The 23762-nt window shown below is 42.2% G+C and overlaps 1 protein-coding gene across 1 annotated transcript in view; it reads left to right on the top strand.

The window, feature by feature from the left end:
* The window catches only part of bsna (bassoon presynaptic cytomatrix protein a), a gene marked incomplete at both ends in the record, with an annotated part of 122031 nt that overhangs the window by 53841 nt on the left and 44428 nt on the right, over positions 1 to 23762 (top strand). Inside the window, one exon of the mRNA XM_079182287.1 lies at positions 4089 to 5792. Within this exon, the coding sequence (XP_079038413.1) occupies positions 4089 to 5792 (1704 nt within the window). The remainder of the gene's footprint in view (positions 1 to 4088; positions 5793 to 23762) is intronic.

Here is a 23762-nt window from a genome sequence, read left to right on the forward strand (position 1 = left end):
TCAGCAGCTGAATCTCTAATCATACAAAATGCAGTTGTGGCTTTTCAAATTGATTCAAGTAATTAGTATCGTGCTGCTTGAGCTGTCCTGTGTGACCTTTTGTACTGTATAGGAACAAGTATAACTCATTAAGCAAAAGACCACGTGGCTGTAAGAAACATGGAGTGATGATGTTCTCTCTCATAGTAAAAGGCAGACATAGTGTGTTATGTTGACTGAATAACACCGCCACTCTCTGTCTCAAACCAACATGTAACATTAGTTTGTTTTAACCATGACCACGATCTATTCTTGACAATAAACACCTTTTAGTTGCCTTTCAGTCCAACTGAATTAACTTTTTTTTTTTTATTCCCAATGAATTTTGAATAAGAAATAAAGGTCTTTGGGGGAAGTATCAGAAATACAAATTGTTGCACATTTTTTAAGCGGTTGACAGGCTGAGCTCCAGCAGGGGGACGAGAGACAAAGTGAACGAGCCTGCACTTTACCTTTATAAATCACGTGTAGAGAGTTATTTCTGTAGTTAGCTTTCTAAGAACAAAACTGACATTAGCAGTGTGTTTGGCTCATTCAACAAGTGCAGGACAAAATGTGTGTCCATGTTGGTAAGTTGGAAAAAGAAGGAGACTTTAGCAGAAAAGCTAGCAGGTGTTATTCAAAGTCTGAGGCTCTTGTGTTGTGTAGTAGCCTGCTGTCTGGCTGTTAGTCAGTGTGATCGTCTGTCTATGATTGAATGGTGACGTTACTGCTTCATACAAATAAGTTACAAAATGAAACAATTTAATTTGGCTATATGGAGTCTATCAACTAGCATTTTTAAAGGAGAACACACAACATTTGATCTACAGAGCAGATATGCATACTGTAGCAGAAATAAAACATGCAAATTAAATTCAGTTGGTCTTTAAAAGTGGCTGATAAAAAAATGCTCTTATGATATTTTTAACGGCAAAATGGGCCAATTTGGAAGGCACTGAAAAAACATCTTATTGTTAGGTAATAGGATTCTTTTTGGATAAGTCTGGCACTCAAACAGATGCTAAAATACACAGTACATTAAGTACTTCCTTCATGGTAAAATATGCAGCACATTGTTGGTTGCTGTTTGGAAATAGTATTCAAAATGCACCCCTCCTCTTTAGCTCAACAGGTGAGAGAGAGAGCGAGAGAGAGAGAGAGAGAGCGAGAGAGAGCAGCGGTGGTCGAGCGAGTTAGAGAGTGAATGAAGAGAGGGACCGGCAGCCGTGAATCAGAAGAATAAAACCTTATGAAGCACAAATAAACTCATCCACATCTCCTCGGAAACCTGCGGGAAGGTGCCAGATTTTGAATGAACACACCACATTTTAGGTATCTAACCAAAATCCCATTCAAAAAAACATTGACTCTGAGACCAGGGAACCAGAAGTACACAAACGTTAAGTCATTTTCAGATTTTAGGACTCATTCCTGCAGCACTCCAGTGGCTGGAGGTTACACCCCCACGTGGGGTCCAAATGCTCCATTTCTCCAAGTTTCATCTTTATTTAATGCCATTAACCATAGTGCTTTTAGTTTTGCATAAACATTACGACACTTTAAATATAATTATACAGAAAATGGCAGAAATAGACTTTGCTTCTGCAAAAATGAGTTTTTCAGGAAAATTACCAAACGTTTTCTACATAGTGTAGAAAAGTAGGAAAGTACCATAAAGCAGTAAATTGGCTATAACTTGAGGTGACACCTGTTCTTAATGCTCAGAGGTCCACAAGACACCTGTCAAACCTATGAGCAGAGCTGTGGTTTTCAACATAAGGCCTGGGTCGGTTTTGGAGGGTCAGATGATCGAGCAAGTTTTGCAGTGGAGAGTTAATTCATCTCCACTCACTCTCTTTAAAACTCCCTTCCTGGGTTAGTGCCTCTATGCAGTAAGATGAAATCTGAACCTTTAAACAAACCCCTAGGAACGTGATTCTTCCTCACTTGTTAGCAACAGGACTCAGGTGTGTTAAGGATTAACTGGTTTTAACCACAGTGAAGCAGAGGTGGATATTCGGTGCTGCTCTTGATTAAGCTCGACATGATGAGAGCTGAAGAGCTGCCCGGATTAAAGAAACTGCTGACTCCTCTTCCTCCACTGTTCGCTCCATCTCCTCCCTGCTCTTTCCCGTCCCTCCATCCCTAGCTTTATCCCTCATTCATTCAAGTGTCTCTGGTGATGTTGCTTATGAAGCAGAGGGAAAGACAGGGACTCATTAAAACCAGCCCCCCCACCCTCCCTTTTCTCTCTCCCTATCTACCTCTCTTCATCTCCCTCTTGCCATCTTCATCAGATGTAATTATGGCAGCACAACGTGGGAGGAGCATGCACAGCAAAATTATACTTTCAAATCTCCTTCCGCTTTCAGCTATTCAAGGAACGAGACCTACATTTTCAAGCTGATCAGAGAGAGGATGGAAAAATGGGGGTAAAGATGGAAAACAAGAAAAATGGGAAAGTGTGAGGGGGGGATGTGAAGAAAAAAAAACAGGGAGAAGAGAAGCTGAGAGGAGAGGAAAGACAGCTACAAAGAGAATGTGTTAAGGAGGAAAGGAGGATGTCAGGCTGTAGCCGCTGAGTTAACAGAATGGGATCAGTAATGCTGCCAAGCTAGAAAATGCCAGACTGCAAAGCAGGCTGGGACAGCACAGTGGGAGGAAGTGCTTAGTTTGGGTACGTGACTGATGCAGACATTTTTTTCCCCCACATCTTCCCTTTAAATACACGGAGCCACTTGTCCTTCAGCAAAAAAAAAATCGAGGGGGGTTTCGGCAGATTCCGGGCGGGGTGATACAGTACGTTTGCGCGTTGCATTGTGGGAAGGAAAGGGGACGGGAGAAACGCTTGAAACGTGCACAGATTTACTAGCTTTGCTCTTGGTTGCAGAGGAGCTAAAATAGCACTATATATGGCGGCTGGGGTGGCTGTGGTGGATGCAAAGCCACGGTAGGACACACAGGACGACAGCAGGTTGACACAGTTCAGAGAGGAGCTGTGTGCTTTTTTCAGTCGGGAGGAATTAGAGAGCAAAGCAAGGTTCGGACACAAGGGAGTATCAGCTCTCATCTGGAGGAAGAAGAGAAGGAAGGAGGAAGACATGGAGAAGAGGAGGAGGAGGAGGGGTGATGCTTTTATTTTTATTTTTAGACGCTGATGGATGTTCCGCATTCATTTTTCTGACTGTGTGCGTCTGTTATTATATCTGTTTGTGTCTTGCTTGTGTCACTTGATGTGCATGCATACCTGTGTACCCGTGTGGATTTACGTCTGTGTCTGTGAGAGATGTAATGCTTTTTCACTCAGATTGCGGTTTCGGCTCAGCAATCACTCAGTGCTGCAGTCAATTTGTGGTGGATTTACCTCTTTCTCCTTCTATTTCTGGTTGATTGCAACTATTCTCTCTGCACTTCTGTTTTCAACGGGAAGAAAGATGGACCATATTCTATGTGTAGCCATCCAAATGCACTCTCTCTATCGTCTGCAGCTTTGAAGTTGGCTGAATGAATACAGTGTCCATGTGGTTGAGAATAGATACTGGTGCACTCTGTCTGAGTTGGCGATGATATTTCAACCAATCAATAGCAATCAGCTTTAAAAGGGGAAATCAATTAATCATACAGATTCATACAGGTCTTTCTTTTCCTTTTTATCAATTGTTTCACTTGCTTTAACTTTTCAAACACCGCTAAATTAAACAGCAACCATAACTTCTTCATCCTCAATAGCCCAGTCAGTGATAACACATGTTGCCAAGCGTGGCTGCAACCCTGAGATTCTCATTTTAAATTCTAGTGAAGATCTCAAATATATCACGCTAAATTTGGATAGTTACATATACGATGATGCACAATACATCTTAAATATTTCCATTTCTATTTTGAGGGATTGGTGCAGTCATAAGTTATTACACAGGTATTAGATATTCCCCTCAGTATAGATTTTTTAGCATCAATGATGAGTTGGAACAAGCTGATACAGAATATCTCTGATATGTACAAGCTAAAATGATTCTGCCCAGGGGAAGGTTACAATAACAGCAAACCTGTCTGTTCTCTGTCTGCAGGTCCAGGAGTGGCTGTGTCTGAATTGTCAGATGCAAAGAGCTCTTGGCATTGATATGACCACGCCTCGATCTAAGAGCCAACAGCAGATTCACTCTCCGTCCCACCAAGCCAAACCCATCATTCAGCCTCAGCAGCCTGCACCTCAGCCAATACAGCCAGCAGCAGCAGTGGCACAGCCCAAACCTTTGGCACAGAGTCAGCCCAGCCAGCGGCAGCAGCAACAGCAGCAACATCAGCAGCAGCAGCAGCAGCAGCAGCAACATCAGCAGCAGCATCAGTCTCAGCCTTACGGCCAGAGTCAACCCTACTCCCAGGCCCAGCCATACTCCCAGTCCCAGCAGTATCCCCAGTCTCAGCCCCAGTCTCAGCCCCAGTCTCAGCCCCAGTCGTACCCTGGGTCTAAGCCAGGGCCCCAGACTCAGCCTCATACCTCTCCAGGCTTGCAGAGACACGCAGGCCCTGGCGGCCCCCAGACTCAGACAGGGTCCTTTCAGCAGGGCATGAGGTCCGACCCATACTCTCAGAGAGGTACCGGGGCTCCAGGAGCTGTTGGAGGTCCTACAGGAGGCCTCAACCAGCCTGGGGGACCACGGATTCCCCACCCTGGAGCTGTGCCCCTCCCCGGCTTGGCAAAGGCTCCGTCCCAGCCCGATTTGGGTCGCGGTTCTCCAATGCACCAGCCTATGGCGCGCCATGACCAGACCAGAAGTGCTGGCTCCTCCCCAGCCCACAGACCTCAGAGTCAGGCCCCTCCTCCTGCTCAGGACGGTCTTACCAAACTGTTTGGCTTCGGGGCATCGCTGCTCAATCAGGCGAGTACCCTGATCAATGTTGACCCTCTACCCACTGCCTCCACCCAGCCAAGCCCTGCACGAGGCAAGGTGGTATTCAGTAATGCAACTGCTGACAACAGGCAGCAACAACAAGGGGCCCCTGGCACCAAACCATTCAGTATGGGGGGCCCTCATGGTCCAACTCAAATGGGTGGCCCTCAAGCGCCGAGCCAAATCGGTGGCCCTCAAGCGCCGAGCAAAATGGCTGGTCCTCATGAGCCGGGCCAAATGGGGGGTCCTCATGCGCCGGGCCAAATGGCTGGCCCTCATGTGCAGAGCAAAATGGCTGGTCCTCAAGCGCCGGGCCAGATGGGGGGTCCTCATGTGCCAAGCCAAATGGGAGGCCCTTATCCATCAAGCCAACTGAGGGGTCCTCATGCACCGAGCCAAATGGGGGGTCCTCATGTGCAGAGCCAAATGGGAGACCCTTATCCACCGAGCCAAATGGGGGGTCCTCATACACAGAGCCAAATGGGAGGCCCTTATCCATCAAGCCAAATGGGGGGTCCTCATGCGCTGAGCCAAATGGGAGGTTCCCAAATTAGTGGACCGCATGCATCAACCAACAAGCAGCAGACCATGCCCCATCAACAAGGAATGCCGCAACAACAGTCGCCCGCGCATCATCAAAAAGGGCCGCAAGGACAGCAACATCAGCCAACACCTACTCATCTACAAAAGGCACTGCAGAAGCCCGTGGTGGCCCCTGTGCCTGCTCCAGAGCCTGTGAAGCCTAAAGTGAACTGTCCTCTTTGTAAAACAGAACTGAACATCGGCAGCTCCGACCCGCCCAACTACAACACCTGTACGCAGTGCCAAGGCCAAGTGTGTAACCTGTGTGGCTTCAACCCCACGCCACATCTGGTGGAGGTAAGAGGAGTGTTACACGTATATGCAGTGCAGTGTGCACACAAAGTCTCTCACACACAGATACATGTATCTAGTATTCCAGCAAGAAAAACGTGTTTCACAACATATTGTCGTTCACAGTGCCGTTTTACGTGAATAAAAAACAAAACCTATCCACAAACTATCCACAGATGCAAAATTTGAAAATTACACAATGACCAGGCACATACCTGTTCTTGCTGTTTTACTGCTCAATTCCAAATGTCAGTTTGGGTGGCTATATTGCCCAATTTTACCGCATTGTCCTGCTGCTTTCGTGTTTTGTAATCCTCTATGTCGCTGGCCTAGTTTCCACGTTCGCACATTCACAGTCTACTGAGCGAGCGAGAAAGAGATTGGTTAATTTTTATTTGCACTAATTTTACCGACACAACAATGCCACCAATAAACTCCTGCACGTGTTTTAAAGACCAACCAACAGCTAGATAATCGGCTACAATATAGGCAGAAGCGCCTCAATATAAGGCTCTGTGGCTACTGGCGTTTTGAAAGCCCTTCCCTCCCTTCACAATAATAACATTATTCATTACCGCGCATCAACGGACGTCAGTGCCCTCGTTATCAGTAGGCCTTAACAGTATATGAAACTTATCAACGTAAGAAAATACGTAGAGCTGTACTGAATAGTTCGAAGCTTCGAAGCTCCATTTATTTGATTTCATTTTCAATTTGAAATTTGGTCTATTTTAGCTCGTTGATTGATCTTCGAAGAGTCCATGTTAAAAACAATTAAGAGTTCATAAGTCGTCATAGCCAAGAGAAGCTTCGTCATTAAGCGCAAAACCAACAGATTCCCTTATTTAGTAGCTTTTTTCCAGACCAAAATCACTTAAGGTGCACCTGAAATTGCAGTGCGAGCCGGCAACAACATTGAAAAATATTTAATGTGTCACATACTGCTCTTTTATCATGCGCCTGTGTTTCAAACAAAATGCAAACAAACAAATGAAGGCTTATATCATCTCCTCCCAGACAATCGATACCATTCAGCACAAATAGAAATTGATGAGCATCTTTCCTCGGAGGATTCAGTATTTGTCAGTGTTTATAGACCAATATTTCATATCCTATTTTATCTTCTTTGGTCTTTTATAAACTACCTCCAGCTCTGTCTGTCGTCCTATGAAATCACTAGACGGGCAGCAACAAACCAACTTGCTTTGTCAGATAGAATGCTATAAGCTACATGCTAACAAACTGTTTCTCAGCAAACATGCCAATAAAAACTCATGGCATAGCAATAGCAACTACTGAATTTGGGAAACAATCTTAGCTTCACCACGAGTTACTGAAACAAATCAATCAAAAAATTGTCTTGAGAAGGATTTTTTTGTCACTTAGAAATCAGAGTAACATGGCCTCCAACAGTCCATAGAACTGAATTGAAAGAGGTCTCGGTCTGAATGTCTGTTCTTCGGTTTTTCGAAAACAGTTTATCCGATCGACTTCACACTTGGCAGGTGTGTTGCTGAGGACGCAATAAAGTGCAGTGTTGAGTGAGAGCTCTTGAGCTCTACGGGACCTATTAATTAGTAGCGCATTATGTACATACTGTGTAGTTTATTGAGAGTGGACCCCAATTAACTGTTACCCTGCTGAACGGTATGCTGGGTACAGCTCACTTTCCATAGCTTGCAACGATATCAATGTTGCATTCCATTTGAGCTGGGAAGATGCAATGTTTTAGTTCCCAGTCAGAAATTTTGACCGAAATGTCGCATAAAGTTGGATTTCGGAACCTGAAAGTCCGACGAACCCCACCAACCCTGACCTCAAACTCCAAGATGGCTGCTCTGTAACAGTAAAAAAGATGTAGTAGTATGCTTTAGCAGCAGTTCTTTGTGTCTCATTAACATGTTACTTCTGTGTTTGATTGCTATTAACTGGTATTACCTGGCTGGAGCAAACTCAATAAAAATGTTCAACTTAATGTACTTGAACAAAGTCATCTCGGGTGCGACGTCATTCCCAGCTCTGACCTCCGATTTACAAGTTAAATGCAACTGTTACACTGCCAAACAGCATGCTGGGCATGAAAGGTTCTCGAGAAAGCCGCAAGCAGCAATACCGATGGACAAGCAAGTCGTTCCGTACAGGCACATTTTGAACTGACAATGCAATGCTATTGAATGAGTGAAGCCTAATTTTTACAAATTTGTAAAAACAGGCAAAGCAAACTTGTTTTTTTCATCCATTCTTTGTCCATAAGAGAAAGGTGAAGAAAGAGCAAGAAGAATAGATGAAGGGGGAAATAAAAAGGCCACTATAATGAGCTGAACACAATGAGCAAGAAATGGAAATAGATGAGGAGAAGAAAGCATGCAAATAAGGTCAGGATGGAAAAAAGATAGATAGAAAAATAAAGATAAAGACTGATTTTGCTCATGCTACAATGAAACAAGTGTAAAGGCCAACTACCCTCTCGCCTCCTCATTAGTGATCCAGACACAGGCTTGGGGTAAAAAGGAGGAGAGGAAGCAACAGAATGGGAAATAAAGGAAGTTAGAAAGGGAAGATGAAAATAAAGAATTCAGGATGTATGTATTATGTCAAGCAAGGAAAGAGATAGAAAAGGTGACAGGGAAGGAAGGGGCGGTGCGAAAAATGTAGTGTACTGTTGAGAGAAGAAAATCTGAGAAGAAAAACAGATGAAAGATAAGACACAAAGAGGCAAGGATGCGTGTAAATCAGTCAGTCAGTCAAGCAGATCGAGAATGACTCGTGTTTATTTACTTTGAGGCAGCGTGACGCCTTCGGGGTCTCCGGAGAGTACAGTTGTTCATAGTACAGTACTGTAATGTACTGTCACTGCCTCAAGATAGACCTAGAGATAATATATATAGTAACCCCTAGAGGGTTATATATAAGGACTACTACCATACACGGGACAAAAATACTCACACAGAGCAAAGAGAAAGAATGGCTCAAAATGTTATTCAGACCTTGACAAATCAAAGCTATTAACTCACACACATGCAGATATAAAGAAGACATATTTTGTAGAGTGTGTATGCATCTGTGTGTTTGTATCATGTGGGTTAAGGCCTGCAGCTCTCAGAGAAAGTGGATGAAAAGAGAGAATAGAAAGAAGAAAGAGAGGGAGAGAAAAATGTCAGAGGGAGTAAAAAATGGATAAAATGACCAGCAGATAAAATGGTTTCTTCAGTATTTTAGAGAAAAGATGATGACACCGTGTTAACTACTGTTTACTGCTACTAAGTTTTAAGTTCTAGTCATGCTACCAAAAAAGGTGAAATCGGACTGGGGAAGATTGAGACCATATTTGAAGATGATGAAGGAGAATGGATCAACAGAGACGTATAGAAACATTGGGAAGAAGAAAAAGAAAGGGTTGACGTTTTTTATGTTGTTCCCCAAAGGATGAATCGTAATGACTCTGCGATCTTGTCACTTGTTATCTAGCACCAGTACCTGTAAAGCAAATCACATTCCCATCAGCCTTCGCTGTACTTTGTGTTTAGTGCTAATTAGCAAATGTTAGCATGTTAACATGCTTGGTAAACTGTACCAGCTAAACATTGGCATGTTAGCATAGTCACTGTGAGCACGTGCCTATGATAGCATTTCGCTCAAAGTACAACTGTGCAGCTTCCCAGTGCTGCCTTCCAGGATGTAGACTCTTAGTTGGGTTATATAGCTTATATGTTAGCTTATATAGTTTCACATTGTGGTAGCAGGTATATAAACCTTTATGTTATACGTTATCTCAGTATAGTGACATGTTGACCCAATAAGTTCTACTTTACTTCAAGAAGTTATTAGCTGCATTAGTAGGTTTGATGTTGTGCTCAGTAAGCTTGCTAACCAGACAAACTTAATTACTACTGTTTGTATTTTCCCATTTTGCCATTTTCATCCCACTAACATCCCACTGAATGCACGTGTTTGCCAAAGAAATACATCCTATTTCTGAATATATGCAAATTTTGTCAAAGCATAGTGTTGTCTACTTTCACTATCTTTTGAACAGGTCACTCCTCTCTTCACCATGCACTAGAATGTAAACTGTGACAGAATCCAACGTTGTGCCTTTACTGAAAAATGAATGTGTTTGACTAGGCAGTGCAGATGAGTGTTAGGGTTTGAACGCTGTACCCTGGCTTGATTAATCAATAATTCAGCAAAGTTTTATTTTAAATATAAATAGCAGGAGAGATGAAATATGAAAAGGGGAGGCACTGTATCCTGGAACAGAAAAGTAAAAAGTTACTAGGTTTATCCTGTCCCCTCTGTCCTCTCTGCTTCTCTACTCAAAGCTTACCTCCCATAGTTGTTTCCTTCATTCTTTTTTTCCCCTTACCTTTCCAAATATCATTTATTCTTTCTCCTTTAGTGTACTTATTCTTCCTTGTATCAGTCCTGTCTAATTTGCTGGAACTTGAAAGGTCAAAGGGAGTGTCTGAGAAACTGTAGAGCATGTTGTGTATATTTATTGCTAAAGTCTAAGCTCACAATTCAACATGAACATATTAAACAGAATAACTCAGCGTTTGATGAAACAGCCTCCCAATGAAGGCTTGAACGATGATGAAACACCATGACACACACACACACACACAGACACACACGCACACACACTGCCCTTACACTGTATAAGCAGGTGTTAGCGAATGAGTGAATGAGGCCATTTCTCTGTCCAGTCTGTCATTCAGGCTTTCACAGCTGTCCTCACTGCTGTCGGAACAATTATTAGGATTACTGCACCCAGTCCACCTGGATGTGTGTCTAAATGTGTTTGTGTGTGTGTGTGTGTGTGTGTGTGTGTGTGTGTGTGTGTGTGTGTGTGTGTGTGTGTGTGTGTGTGTGTGTGTGTGTGTGTGTGTGGGTGTGTGTGTGTGTGTGTGTGTGGGTGTGAGAGTCTGCACATCTGAAAGAAACTGATTAGGGATTGTGACATTTAATCTGCATTGGTGTGTTTGTGCACATGTGGTATGTGTTTGTGTGTAATGTTCTATCTGTGTGTTAGTTTGTATGTGTGTGTGTTATTATTATATGAGTAAGATTCCACTTAAGAGGCTGGATCCTGTGAAGGACACAGCTAATGCCACAGTGGCCAAAAGGTTAACATGGGTAATTTAAAGAGTTTCTCTGTGTATATTATATGATGCGTTGTAATAAGTTCCCAAAGTACTGATTCGCCATTCTAAAGGTCATCTCTGTGTGAAGCTGCTGATAAAAAAATCTGTAAATTGATGAGCAGAGGACCCAGAGAGAAACAAACTAATGGAGACATGAAATAGCAATAATTATTTTAACACAAAAGCTGTATAATGTTCTACAAACTGTGTGACATTTAGTCAACACCAAACAAATAAATGCTACACACACACACACACACACACACACACACACACACACACACACACACACACACACACACACACACACACACACACACACACACAGTATAACTAAATTGGCTCCAGTAGTTCTCGTCATGAGTTTGTGATGTCCAAATCACAGTAATCCACTTCACTGTGTCTCCCCAGTCAATTTAACAACCCATGTGAGTATGTGCGTGGGTTTGTGTGTGCGCACATGCCCACCTATCCAGCAGTGGATCTCGGCCTTGTTGCGAAACCTGGTATTAAAGGGGCCCGGCGCAAAATCAATCGAGTATTGATAAGCTCCAACATTATCGTGGTCCACACTTGGTCAGTGTAGAATCATAGTCCACTGTTGGTAGTGTAGGAATATATCTGTGTGTGAGTTTCTGTCTGTGTGTGTCAAAACGATTTCTACAGTTTGTTCAGCTGTGCTGGTCAGCATCTCCAAATAGTACAGAAAGAAAGTAGCAAATATCACATTTCGCAACCCCCCCATCCAATTATTTGTTTTGTCAAAGTTGTAGTATAAGTTCCCTAATTTTCTCTCCTTTCCTCTATTGTACGTATTTGCCTATGAAAATTCGTCCAAAGATCTAAGAATACATATATCAGTATTGGCCACTAACTAAAAACAAGGACCAGAAATGAGTAGAGGAGACAAGGAGAGAGGAGTCAAAGGTTGGAAACAAGGATGGAGTGAGTCATGCTTCTCTATTTAGAAATAAATCAGAACAAAAATAGAGGAGAAGAGCAGCAGCAGGAGCGTCAGAGCCCCTAATGGACGCACGGTTCGCTCCTGCACTTCAGGACATCTCACCACAATTAATAATACAACGGCTCACCGTCCCCTCCTCTCCTCCTTCTCCTCCTCTCCTCTCCCTGCCTCTTTCCACCCGCCTCTTCTCCATCTGCTCCTTTCATCTTGTCCTCTCTGCCTCCTTTTTCATCCTCCCTCTCTCACCCAGATTTTCCCAAGTGGGATTCAAACTGTCAACTTTCTGGTCACCGTCCTGCTTTGAGTGTAAATATAGCCTTCCCACTTGCTACATCTATTGCTCCGTTTTCTTTTCTCCTCCCTCTATTACATTTGTCCTTTTATTTCTATTTTCTTCTGCCTCTCTTTTTCACAAATTGACTTCTTTTGTCCCCTTTTTTCCTCACATCTCTGCAGGAAAACTTAATTTCAGCCTCTTTCATTTACTCTTTTTCTCTCTGTCTGTCTCTCTCTCTCTCTCTCTCTCTCTCTCTCTCTCTCTCTCTATCTCTCTCTCTCTCTCTCTCTCTCTCTCTCTCTCTCTCTCTCTCTCTCTCTCTCTCTCTCTCTCTCTCAGAGGTCCTGACTTATTCAGTACACCAAACTCCTTTCACTTTTTTAAGAAGTCATACAATATGCATTGAGAAACCTGCTAGACAAGTAACTTTTTCCTGTATGTGTTGGCCTTTTTTTCTCAGACAGTTGTTCATCAAATTAGTCATTGAAATCGCGATGCAGTCATGAAAAAGATAATCATCTGGTAGTCTTAAATCTTTTATCCTCACTGAGGTGGATGCGTTGGCTTTCTGAAGGGCACTGAACTTGCAGAGGTGGTAATTTAACAAAATAATGATTGTAAAGCATGTCTTTATTTGCAAATGTGTGTTGGAGACATTTGATCCAAATTTATTTTCACAAACAGGGATAATATTTTTCTCTCAGAAAACATGCATACATCTATTCATTTTAAAATTCCAGTCAAGATGTCAAAGCTTGCAAATTCCTAATATGTATTTCGTAGAAATAGACACAAAATACCTCGATTGAGTGACGATCACTCAATAACGTTGTGTACCTTCAGCGATGAATAAGCTGATACATATGCATTACACTCTATGTGACATCGCATTATACTGTGGAGAAATCATTGTTGTTGACCTACTCATAGCTAAGTGTGAGAGTATCATTGTACATTCCTTCAGGTTCATGGCCCTTCTGGAATATTCTCATATCTACAATACTTTGGGATTTTTTTTCATGGATGAACATGACATGACACTTCTGTGCTGACATATCTCTGTCCTGAATCTGTCAAGTCCATTGAATATCTTAAAGTGACAGTTTCACCTAAAGTTGACTTACCTATCTCAAACCATATGCATGTGTCCACTTCGAAACCTTTACATCTCGCATGCAGTCTTCAAACTCGTAGAGTACTCAAGTGCTGTGCTGACGTCTGCATCCTGCATTGCGTGCTTACTTGCCTTCTCACAGTCGGGTCTTTAAATACCTGCAGATGACGTAAACTGAGACAGGGCGCTGGGTTTCTCTCACTTAGTTTAGCCAGGCGGCAACTGCAAGTGTCATTTTGAGACGTTTCTGTTGGTGCGATGAGACCAAAGACTGATGAAGAACCGCCTGTAATTAACTTGTTGTGAAGCTAACTCAAAAATTCAGTGGTTATTGTTATTTTAATGTACCTAAAATACTGCATGTGTCACCCCTTTTGTGGCATAAATCAAGCGCTTCCCAGTCTGATATGCTGGAGTCTACTGAGGTTGCTTCATCTATGCACCTAGGGAGTTTACTTTCTATTTCAAACACACACACACACACTCCAGTCTTTATTTATGATACATAAACACCCTCCGATCCCTCCTCCTCTCCCCCTGTCCTCTATCTTCACCTCCATTCACTCCTCTTTCTCATCCCCACTCCTCTTCCTCTCATTGTATCCCTCTGCCTTTCATCTCTTCAATTATGTTCTACTCCAGAATCACTCCACAGCCTTCTGTCCTCCTCAGTCTGTCCACCTCACTGCTCCTCTCCTCTTTTCTCCTCTCCTCTCCTGCAGTGTTGTACTGCCTTTTCCCCCTCCATGTCATTCTCCCTCCCTCTTCCCACTGCATCTTTCCCTTTCTTCTCCTACCCTTGTTCATCCTTCTGTCCTCCCTCTCCGTTCTGCCTCCACCCCTCAATCTGTCCGCGCTTGCTCTCCTCTTTCATCTTCTCCTCTCTCCATCCTTTCCCCTATTTTTGCTTCTTCTCTTCCTCATTACTTGTTTTTGTTCCGTACAGCTTTCGTTGTGTGGATGAGTTACAGCTCCACCTCTGGCACTTTTTCTTCTTTTTGTCTGTTTTCTGAACATAAAGCTCCCTGTCGGAATAAAAGGCCACGCTATAAAGCAAGAATTTAAGCTTACGAAGACACTTTGTTTCTTCCGTTAAGTTGTCAACAATGTGTATATTGTAATATATTGCTATAGCAACTACCTTTTGTGACAGCAAATTAAGTCGTAGATCATTGGGTGAAATACTGTTTTGTCAACTATGATGAAGGTTCCACTCATCAGACTTATTTCCTTCAGATTGAAGCAAATACACGGATCAAACACATTAATATAGATCTGTGAGCTGAATGATTTTGCAGACATGCAGTTCAGTACAAACAGAACTGTTTGTGTAAATGTTTCTCCACACAATTACATTTTACTTAATTAAAATGTGCCGACAATTTGAAACATGAACAAAAAGCACAACAAAACAACATAAAAAGCCCCTACAAAGACTTTTACATTTTAATTAAGGGCATTGAGCATTATCTAAGACTTGCTACACCGGCTCACTTTGTGAAAGCGACATTTGCATGCTCCTGTCTAGTTTAGATCTACAGTGAGTGGCAGTAGAAGAGGATGAGGATGAGGGCAGTGAGTTTGTTCCCTCTTTATAACCACAGAGGAGAGGCTGCAAGGAAACATACTGTTCCAAAATGTGTTCTGCTAAATGTTTCAGCAGTGCAGGTGAGCACATCCTCTATAAATAGTTCAAGACAGATTGTTATCTGTAGAAATAATCCTACATCATCAGCAGTCATTTCTTTGGCTTCAACTAAAACATGTGTTGTCTTGCTGAGCTACAGCTCTATATTTAGAGGAAGTTTAAACTGTTCGTCGCTGTATCTGAGCAGCTTCTTATCTTTGTGAGGGAATCTCTGCATGCGCGTACCAAGTCAAGAAAAGAAGAGAATCCTTTAATCTTGTCTCATGTATGCGTAATTCCCCGTGCATGTGTGTGAGACTGTGCTTCTCCGTGATCAGGTGCCTCACTGTCCGCCCTGCAGTCAATGGTAGTGGTGTTATCTGCTAGTGGAATGGCCCTTCTTATTGTTCCACTTTTGACATGATGGCATAATGTGCGGTGGAAGAGACAGAGTGAGACAAATGGAAAGGTCCATCTTCGGTGCAAAAGCAGATCTCGAGGAGATAGGTGTGTGCGGTCCGTGTGTTAGCCCGTGAGCTTCTGTGTGCAGTACCTTTTAAGTTTTGTACTGTCCTACTTTCTCTACTCTCACCACCATGTTGTCTTTAAATGGGTCAGCGAGGAGAGCTGTTCCCTTCCCGAGGCTACACAGCTGATTAACAGCACATCTCACACACACAGAAAGAGACTCCCACAGAAGCACAATGTGTGATTCTGAACAGTAAGGTAAAGGGCCGATACAGCGGAAGAAAGGGGAATTCCCTCACTGGGGTGAAGAGCGAAGGAACAAAGGGCTGAAGCTGCCGGGAGCCAATGGAGGACCCTTTTTTTATGCCTTCAGATGTGAAGGTATAAAGGATGAATACAAGTGGGGGATATCTCTCCCCAAGAGATTTAATGTAAAATGACCTTCTTGTGGTTGTATGCCTCCGCCAACAGTCAAGTTGTCATAATTTTATCCTATTAGACATTCGTGTGACATTGTCTTGATTGACATGTGAATTCTTGAGTTATGGCCAAAAGACATGTTTTGTGAGGTTACAGTGACCTTAACCTTTCACCACCAAAATCCAATCAGTTCATCTTTGAGTCCAAGTGGATTTTTGTGCCAAATTTGAAGAAATAAATATGGGACTCTGTGATAGGTCTGTAAAGGTGCTGAGTTATACCTCATGTTCTGATTTTTCTGTTCTGCACTTACAACTTAAGTTTTAACACAATATTTGAATGTAGGCTTGTTCAGTTTGATAAATCAGTCGAAAGCTTGAAGATTTGACTAATTGATTGATTGGATTGAAACCAATCCAAGGGAGCAAAAATACATTAAAGCGTGAAAAAACATGAGAGTCTATAGCAGTCATTTGAAAATAAGACTTGCCCATAACTGAAATCTAAAACGGTTAATTCAAATCCTTTACATCTGGTGCCAAAGTGTCAGAGTAGAAGAGGAAACATCCTTACCCAGGGCTATGCACCTGCCTCCCAGAAAAACTAAACACAGAACTTTGCAGTCTGATGGTGGAGTGAAGTAGATTTACTACAAAATGAAGCAGGAGATCGCTGCAGGGAAGTGTTTGAGGAACATGCTGTATGCAGCTGATGAGTCAAAATAAAGCTCTGCACACATCGAAACCACTGAAGAAGAGCAGTAATGGAAAACCAGAGTGGTGTTTGGATTCTGGAGCTCAGTAAATGCTTTGCCAATTGCCAGTGATGGAAAACAAGATGAGCACTGTTTTACCAAGAAGTAGCCTGCGGGTACAGATGAGATGAAAAATAAAACATACTATTATTGGAACTGAGTCTGCCGCTGAGCCATAATAATGGATTCTCTATGAGCAACATGTAGAGTAGAGGCTTGATCTTCTTGAGTCATCATGGCTGACTGGAGTAATAGTGCCTTAAAGCGACATGGAGCTTGTTGTCCTTAGAGGTTGCCGCAGAGCCAGGGTGTAGATTTGAAAAATACGCTGACTTTAAACCGGATCATGAGCTGTAATGGCTGGAATGCAGTTTAACAGTGCGTCTCTTTAGTTAGAATACACTGCTCTAGTAGGGGCATTTTTCATGTGTAATTAGCAGGGTGCCACATTTATTTTTTTAAAGTACAAGGTATTTCAATCCTTAAAAATGTAGGCGATAGATTTCTTAGGAGTATTAATTAAAAGTAACGCTTCCTGCTTTTATAGTGAATGCCAAAATACAGATGCTGTATGTGTTTATGACTGTAAATGTTGTTCATCTGACTGCTGAGGGAGTTTTCATTCTCTGAGAGCAGAAAGCATTTCGAGTTCAGATGGACGGATAATTTAAAGATAAGTTTGCAAATTAAAGTTGGTGCAAAAAAAGGAAAAATCTGGACTGAAGAGCTGCTGACACAAATGTTATACGACTGTTTCTACTTTGAAATCGAACTTTAAGGGCAGTTGAGACATTACCAATGACTGCAACTGGGTCCATATGTTCAAGCATTTCATAGTGTCTCTGATTTCTCAGATGTCCTGCCTTCAGAGAATTGTAAATCGTTGATTGTACTGCATTGTAGCAATTAACCCGTTCTCTGCAACAACACAAAGAAAAAGAAAGGCAAAGCAAAAATGTGAAGCATTAGCCAGTAGCGAGATCCTCACTTTAACCTGACTGTTTTTACTCTTTCACACTAAAATCTCTTAATTATATTCTATTCGCATCCGGCTGTTGAGCATGTGTTTCCTAGTCAGAGTGTCTTAGTGACAGAGTGCGTGTGTGCAAAGGGCACTGGTGGGTCGAGGCACCTCCATGGCGGCAGGTCAGGAACTTGGACGAAATAAAAAGCGAAAATGGCGAAGCAAAACGAGAGTGGTGAAAAGGATGAAAAGTGCTCGGTTATCTCGTATTTTGTTGAGGTGAAAGACATTATCCTCTCTTTTCCTTTTGACACAAGGATTTCCCAGGGTCTCTGAACACAGCATCAATTCTACCGGAGCAACGTTCTAAGCTCTGACAGCAGGAAACTTGGCAGCCGCTGTAACTTAGAGACTTATCGTACTGCGTGGGTATGTGGACTGAAGTGAAAGCAAATGTCTATTTTTACGTCTCTCTCTTTCTGCTTCTCTCAGGGGGGTTTCTGATGTTTTTCGTATCAAAGACAAACACGTTGATCCCCCTTTCTTTTACATGTTATCTCTCTCTTACACACCATTTTAAAAAAGAGAAAGAAAAAATGAGTGACTCATGAGCTGAATCCTGCGTGTGTGTTTCTCCGTGTGTAAAGGAACGATCACACAATAACACACACAATACTTAGCATCATAAAAGGAGAATGTGCTCTTGAAAGGAAACGCACTACACACACACGCGGTCATGACTCACGTCGATAATTGAGCGAAAAGGTTGAATTACTCAGACTCACTCGTCTCATCTGTCTTTCTGTTTCTTGCTGTCTTTCATGGGACCACCAATCTCATTTGCTCAGTCAATGCACCATTTATACTCCTACACTGATGGAGATGGAGGTGTGTGTTTTTTTGGGGTCGTGACAGACAGAAAGAACATTGATTCACCACTTTTTCCATTCACTTGCTCCCTGTCTGTATCTCAGGAGGGGAGCAGAGCAGAAGAATGATTCACGCCTCTCTCTGCTCTCTACCAGGGTCCATTCACAGTTTTGGAATTTTTTTACGATTCATTTCATGTGTTAGAACTGAATCGGAAGCATCAACAGGAAGTAGAGTTTAAACTTTAAATGTGTGTGTCTTAAGCGCTGGAAGTAGAACGCAAAGCTTTATCATGGGAGTTGCTGGGGATGTTGATTGATATGTCAACAAAAAAGATCCATACTGACGTGCAAGATGATGAGGGGAAAAAGGCTGAAAATGTAGCAATGCAACACAGTCTTTTCATTGTTAAAGACTTTTTTGTTGTAATCTTTTATAAATAAAAGAGGCAATACAAAGAATAAGAATACCCTTTACCCCCTAACGTGTCTGTACAGGTTATGAAGTAGACAAGACCACTGAAGTCCAAAAGAAGTCCCAGATGTAGGTCAGTCAATGTTGAGTCAAAGGGTTAAACTGCTGTTCTATAATGTAGCCGTACATGTAAACAAATGCAGATCCAGGTGAGCATGCTGCAGACTACCGCTGACCTTTCAATGCCTGCAGCATGAGAAGATACAAGATGCTCACGATCCTTTATCTATCCGTTAAAGCTGAACACTTTGTAGAAATCCTGCAGCCATTTTGGCTTGAATTTGCGACCACCTACCGACTTCATAAGAAATTCATGCTTCCTTTTGAATAAGTCACACTGACCTCGATAACTAAAGTTTTGGATTTAGAATCAGGTTGTGTTGCCCACATTCGGAAAACTTTCAGATATACTGTAACGAGTGAGGCCATGAGCAGAAACCAAGAAAAGTGACAGCATAGGAATATCGCAACTCTGAGGGAAATGGTATCTATCATTGCGGAAATCATTCATTTTTCTGCAACTGGACAATGTTAATCATAACGTGGTACATCAGCTACCCAGAGAATACATGCAGGGCACAGGGTCACTCGCTGGTAGTCATTCTGTATCTTGTTCAAAGACACATAATATCTCTTTTTTAAATATTCATCAGTAAGTCCACAGCAGGCTCATGTGCAAGTGTCCTCATAATAATGTACAAAAGTTCAAAACCTTGATAACTCCAATATGCTGTATAAACTATCCCTGACAGCCTGGCTATGTCGTCTGTGGTTGCCATGACAAATGTTGGTGGTCCGTCTGCCAATCAGTTGTCATATCCTCTATGCTGCCTGTCGCTGATACTGACAGCTACCAAGATGTGACAGACATGCGCACACACACACACAGATAAATATATATATATATATATATGCCACTCAAGCATAAGTGTAGATACAGATAAATGTTTGCACACTTGACTCGTAGGGTCTTGTACACATAAACGCTTTTACATCTTTAGATACACTTACACACGGAGGCACATGCATATAAATACAGGCAATTAAGTGTTCACAGATAACTCACATAGGCAAACCAACGCGTGACATTATTTTTACTTTAATATCTATGTTCGAGAGAGAAAGAAAGAAAGCAAGATGGACAGAGAGACTGACGGGGGAGTAAGTATGGAGAAGAAAGGACGAAGAGAAAAAAAAGGGGAAGCACCAGACAGCCATGAAGAGAGCAGAGAGGGGGGGGGGGGGATTGGAAGTGAAGGATTGAGAGAAGAGAGAAAAACCAAGGGAATGACTTAGATGATGACTCAGCCGTGAAACAGGGAGCGAATCTGACAGAGCGAGCAAGAGAATTAACCGGCGAGAGTGAAGCGGTCAGAGGTGGCGATACTGAGCGAGAGAGGGACCGCTCTTATGGGAGAGACGGGGGGAGATAGGGAGAGAGGAATTAGAGGGTATACCCAGCCAGATCCATTCACTGTGTTGTCCTCCGGCCCCCCGTGTGCTGCTTACTGAATGGATGATTCCCAGGCAGGCTGCGCCACTCTGTTGGTGTTCGTGGGGGTGTTTCTTTTCTCTGCTGGCTGTGCTGCCCTCGAGACTGAAGCCTGATGTGTTTGTGCTCCATTACCTCCTCCATTCGTCCCTCCTTCCTTCCAGCTGTTCTCCTCTACCCACTCTCTCCTTCTCTCTCTTCTACCCTCCGCCTCTATGTTCTGTTGCTTTACTGACATTAGGATTCATGGGATTACGCATGCTGACATGGACGCTTTTGGACTCAAAATGTAGATTATTTTCATGTTACATCAAACATATCATTTCCTAAATGACTCCAGAGATTAGTGAAGCAGTACATATACAATATTCCATGATATGGTTAAAGCCTTGATTAAATATCTATGAGTGATTAGAGCAAACTAGATGCTGTGAACTGTCAAGTAATCACTTGATGAGATATTTCACATTAACACCAAGAAGGAGAGGGATGATGTCCTTTCAGCCACTGGAAGGATTAAATATGAAGCATCGATTCAGGAGGTATTGAGTTTCATGTAGCTTAATAGCAACAAAGAAAACCCTCCAAAGTACAAGTGGTTGATTTAATCAGCGAAAGAGGACCGTATTAGTCTTTAGTGGTGGGTATGGTGCTCCTATCCTTCTGATGGCAATGTGCATTACACTAATTGTATTAATACAAGAGGTAAACCACAATCAGAAAACAGGGAGTGTTGAAATCTTTAAGTCTTAAAATATGATACTCATTATTTAAAATTATAAATCAGTGAAAGCCCTAAACTGAGAACATTAAAAGACTCTATTGACATCCAGACTAATGAAAATTAAGGAAGGTTAGCAGGTTTCTTTTAAGGCCATGTGAGCCAGATTTCATTCAGACTGGCACTCCTGAAGCTGTTGTGAGTAAAACCCTCCCACACATCACTGCAAGGGTTTGTCCGATCTGCCACTTGATATAACAATAACAATAAAAACACATTCAGCAGCTTTCGTATTGGAGATGGACAACATTTACTGCCCCAACACATGTTCAGTATAGCAGAAAATCATGCACTGTATCCAATATTAACCACGATTCATATCACTGTTATTCAGAATATTATTGCAAGTAGTAGTTTTGTGATGTCTGGTCCCTGCTTGTTTTTTTTGTGCTGGTCTTCACACTTTTGCTTGTGCAGTCCGAATTCAGATCCGCCGTGTATCTCTGGAAATGTTAAGCATTGTGGTCCACAGTAACGCCCACTCCACATGGCCATGTATTGCTAACTGTTTTCACTGAACAGTATTGATATCGCTTTATCTGCTTTACCACAATTTAAAGGTCCACCACAGGAAAAATGGTAATAAATGTCTAGATATAAGTTGATTAAACGACGGTAATGTCAACTGATTGTTTCTATCTGAGAATGCTAAATTCGACTTTTCAATTAAAGACACTCGTGAAATCTAAACAGCACCAAGACAAGTCTCCCTCACGGCATTTTAAAGTTAATGTTATATTTGACGCACCAAATCTGTGGCCCATTTCTACAGTATATCCACGTTTTTTGTGTGCTTGCTGTGGCTAACCACAGTGCAAACATCAATTTCCAAATAAAGAACTCGCCTCCACTTCGTCCATTGGACACCTTGACGATCCTTTAAATATAATCACAAGCATCTTTGCAAATGATAAATTACTATATTTAGTTTGAAGTCAAAAACATCACCAGTACAGTATCTAAAATCATAGATGACAGTGTTGAAATTGAGAACAGGCTATTTAAGTATTTATAGTCCAAGCAGGAGGCAAAAAGAGGCAAATTGAGAGTGATTTCAGACGTACTAAGCAGATATCACAGTCCCGTTTGATCTCACTCCATTACATTTTATGCACCACTCACACACTCACATGCTCAAATATATGATGTCCTTGTGTAATGCAGGCGTGGGTGTTGAATTAGTTCTGTCACTAGCATGTTGCTCTGCTCAGTAGGAGACATGATGACTAATAGCAGTGTGGAAAGACCTGAGTGTGTGTGTGTGTGTGTTTGTGTGTGTGTCCCTATGTATGCATGCAATGTCTCATGATGATTTGAAGCCACCAATTAGTACACACACACACACACACACACACACACACACACACTTACTCTGATATTGCGTGACAAATTTGAGCAATACTGGTCCTCACAAGCGCCTTGAGAGAGTGAGCTAGAAACACATTGAGAGAGAAAAAGAGAGAAAGTGATGGATGGCTAAAGGAGAGTGAGATTGGAATAAGCAAAAAGGTTAGGATGGACTGTTCCATTATGCAGAGTGGGGGTGAGGAAAGGAAACGGTAGAGCGTCAGGGACTGAGAATACACATAATTGTATATTTAAATTTGTACTATACATGTATGTGTTTTATAGTATGTGTATATATATATAATATATATATATATATCAATACATGTGTCAGTTTGTATGCAGTTGCTGGACAATTGTGTGTAAAGGGCTCAAGATGAAATAACTAAATCAATTTGAAAATGAATTTCCCATTTGTGTACACATGATTTATGAGATCACTGACACTTTTGTTTTTATGTTGGCACACAATGTGCATTTGAATATGGATAATGTACTTGATGTATCTTATTGTGTCTCATTTCTAATTTAAGTTTAAATTTGCACGGTGGCAGGATTCTGGTTTGTGACTGCCAACCATTTAAACCAGTGAGCCCGATGTATAACATCCTGTTGGCTGAATTACACCACAGACATGAGAACTGTGGCCAGAAACCAGAGCAGCAGAATGGTTTCTTCTGATTGGTGCTTTTGTGTGTGTGTGTGTGTGTGTGTGTGTGTGTGTGTGTGTGTGTGTGTGTGTGTGTGTGTGTGTGTGTGTGTGTGTGTGTGTGTGTGTGTGTGTATGTCAGTGTAGAACTAGAAAAATCCAGCTGCAACCAGCAGCTCAGTGGTTTGTATTCTACTGCTGCTCTCTCTCTCTCTCTCTACAGTATCTCTCTCTCTCTCTCTCTCTCTCTCTCTCTCTCTCTGCCTCTTATTATTCTCTGTTCCACTCTATCTCGCCCTCACTTCCCTTCTTTTTTCTCCTTCTGTGTCATTTTTCTTGGGCATTTTGCAATGCTAATACACTCGTCCTTTCCATCTCTCACAGACTGACTAGCACCACGTGACTCCGTGTAGTAATTTCCATTATCCAGACTACAGTAAATAAGAAACACAGCTCTCATATCCAAAAGCAGCAGTCTGTCCCACTGCTGGTGACTTGTGGTAATTTCACTTGGATGCTGCCTCTGTCCGTGGTGCTGACTGCTGCTGCTGCTCGAATGAATATCTGGTAGCCTGTTCTGAGTGGATTAATTCAAAGATTTGAATTTTAGTATATAAAGGAATTTGTCATA

This window comes from Pholis gunnellus (assembly GCF_910591455.1).
Source record: "Pholis gunnellus genome assembly, chromosome: 2".
Classification (NCBI taxonomy): Eukaryota; Metazoa; Chordata; class Actinopteri; order Perciformes; family Pholidae; genus Pholis; species Pholis gunnellus.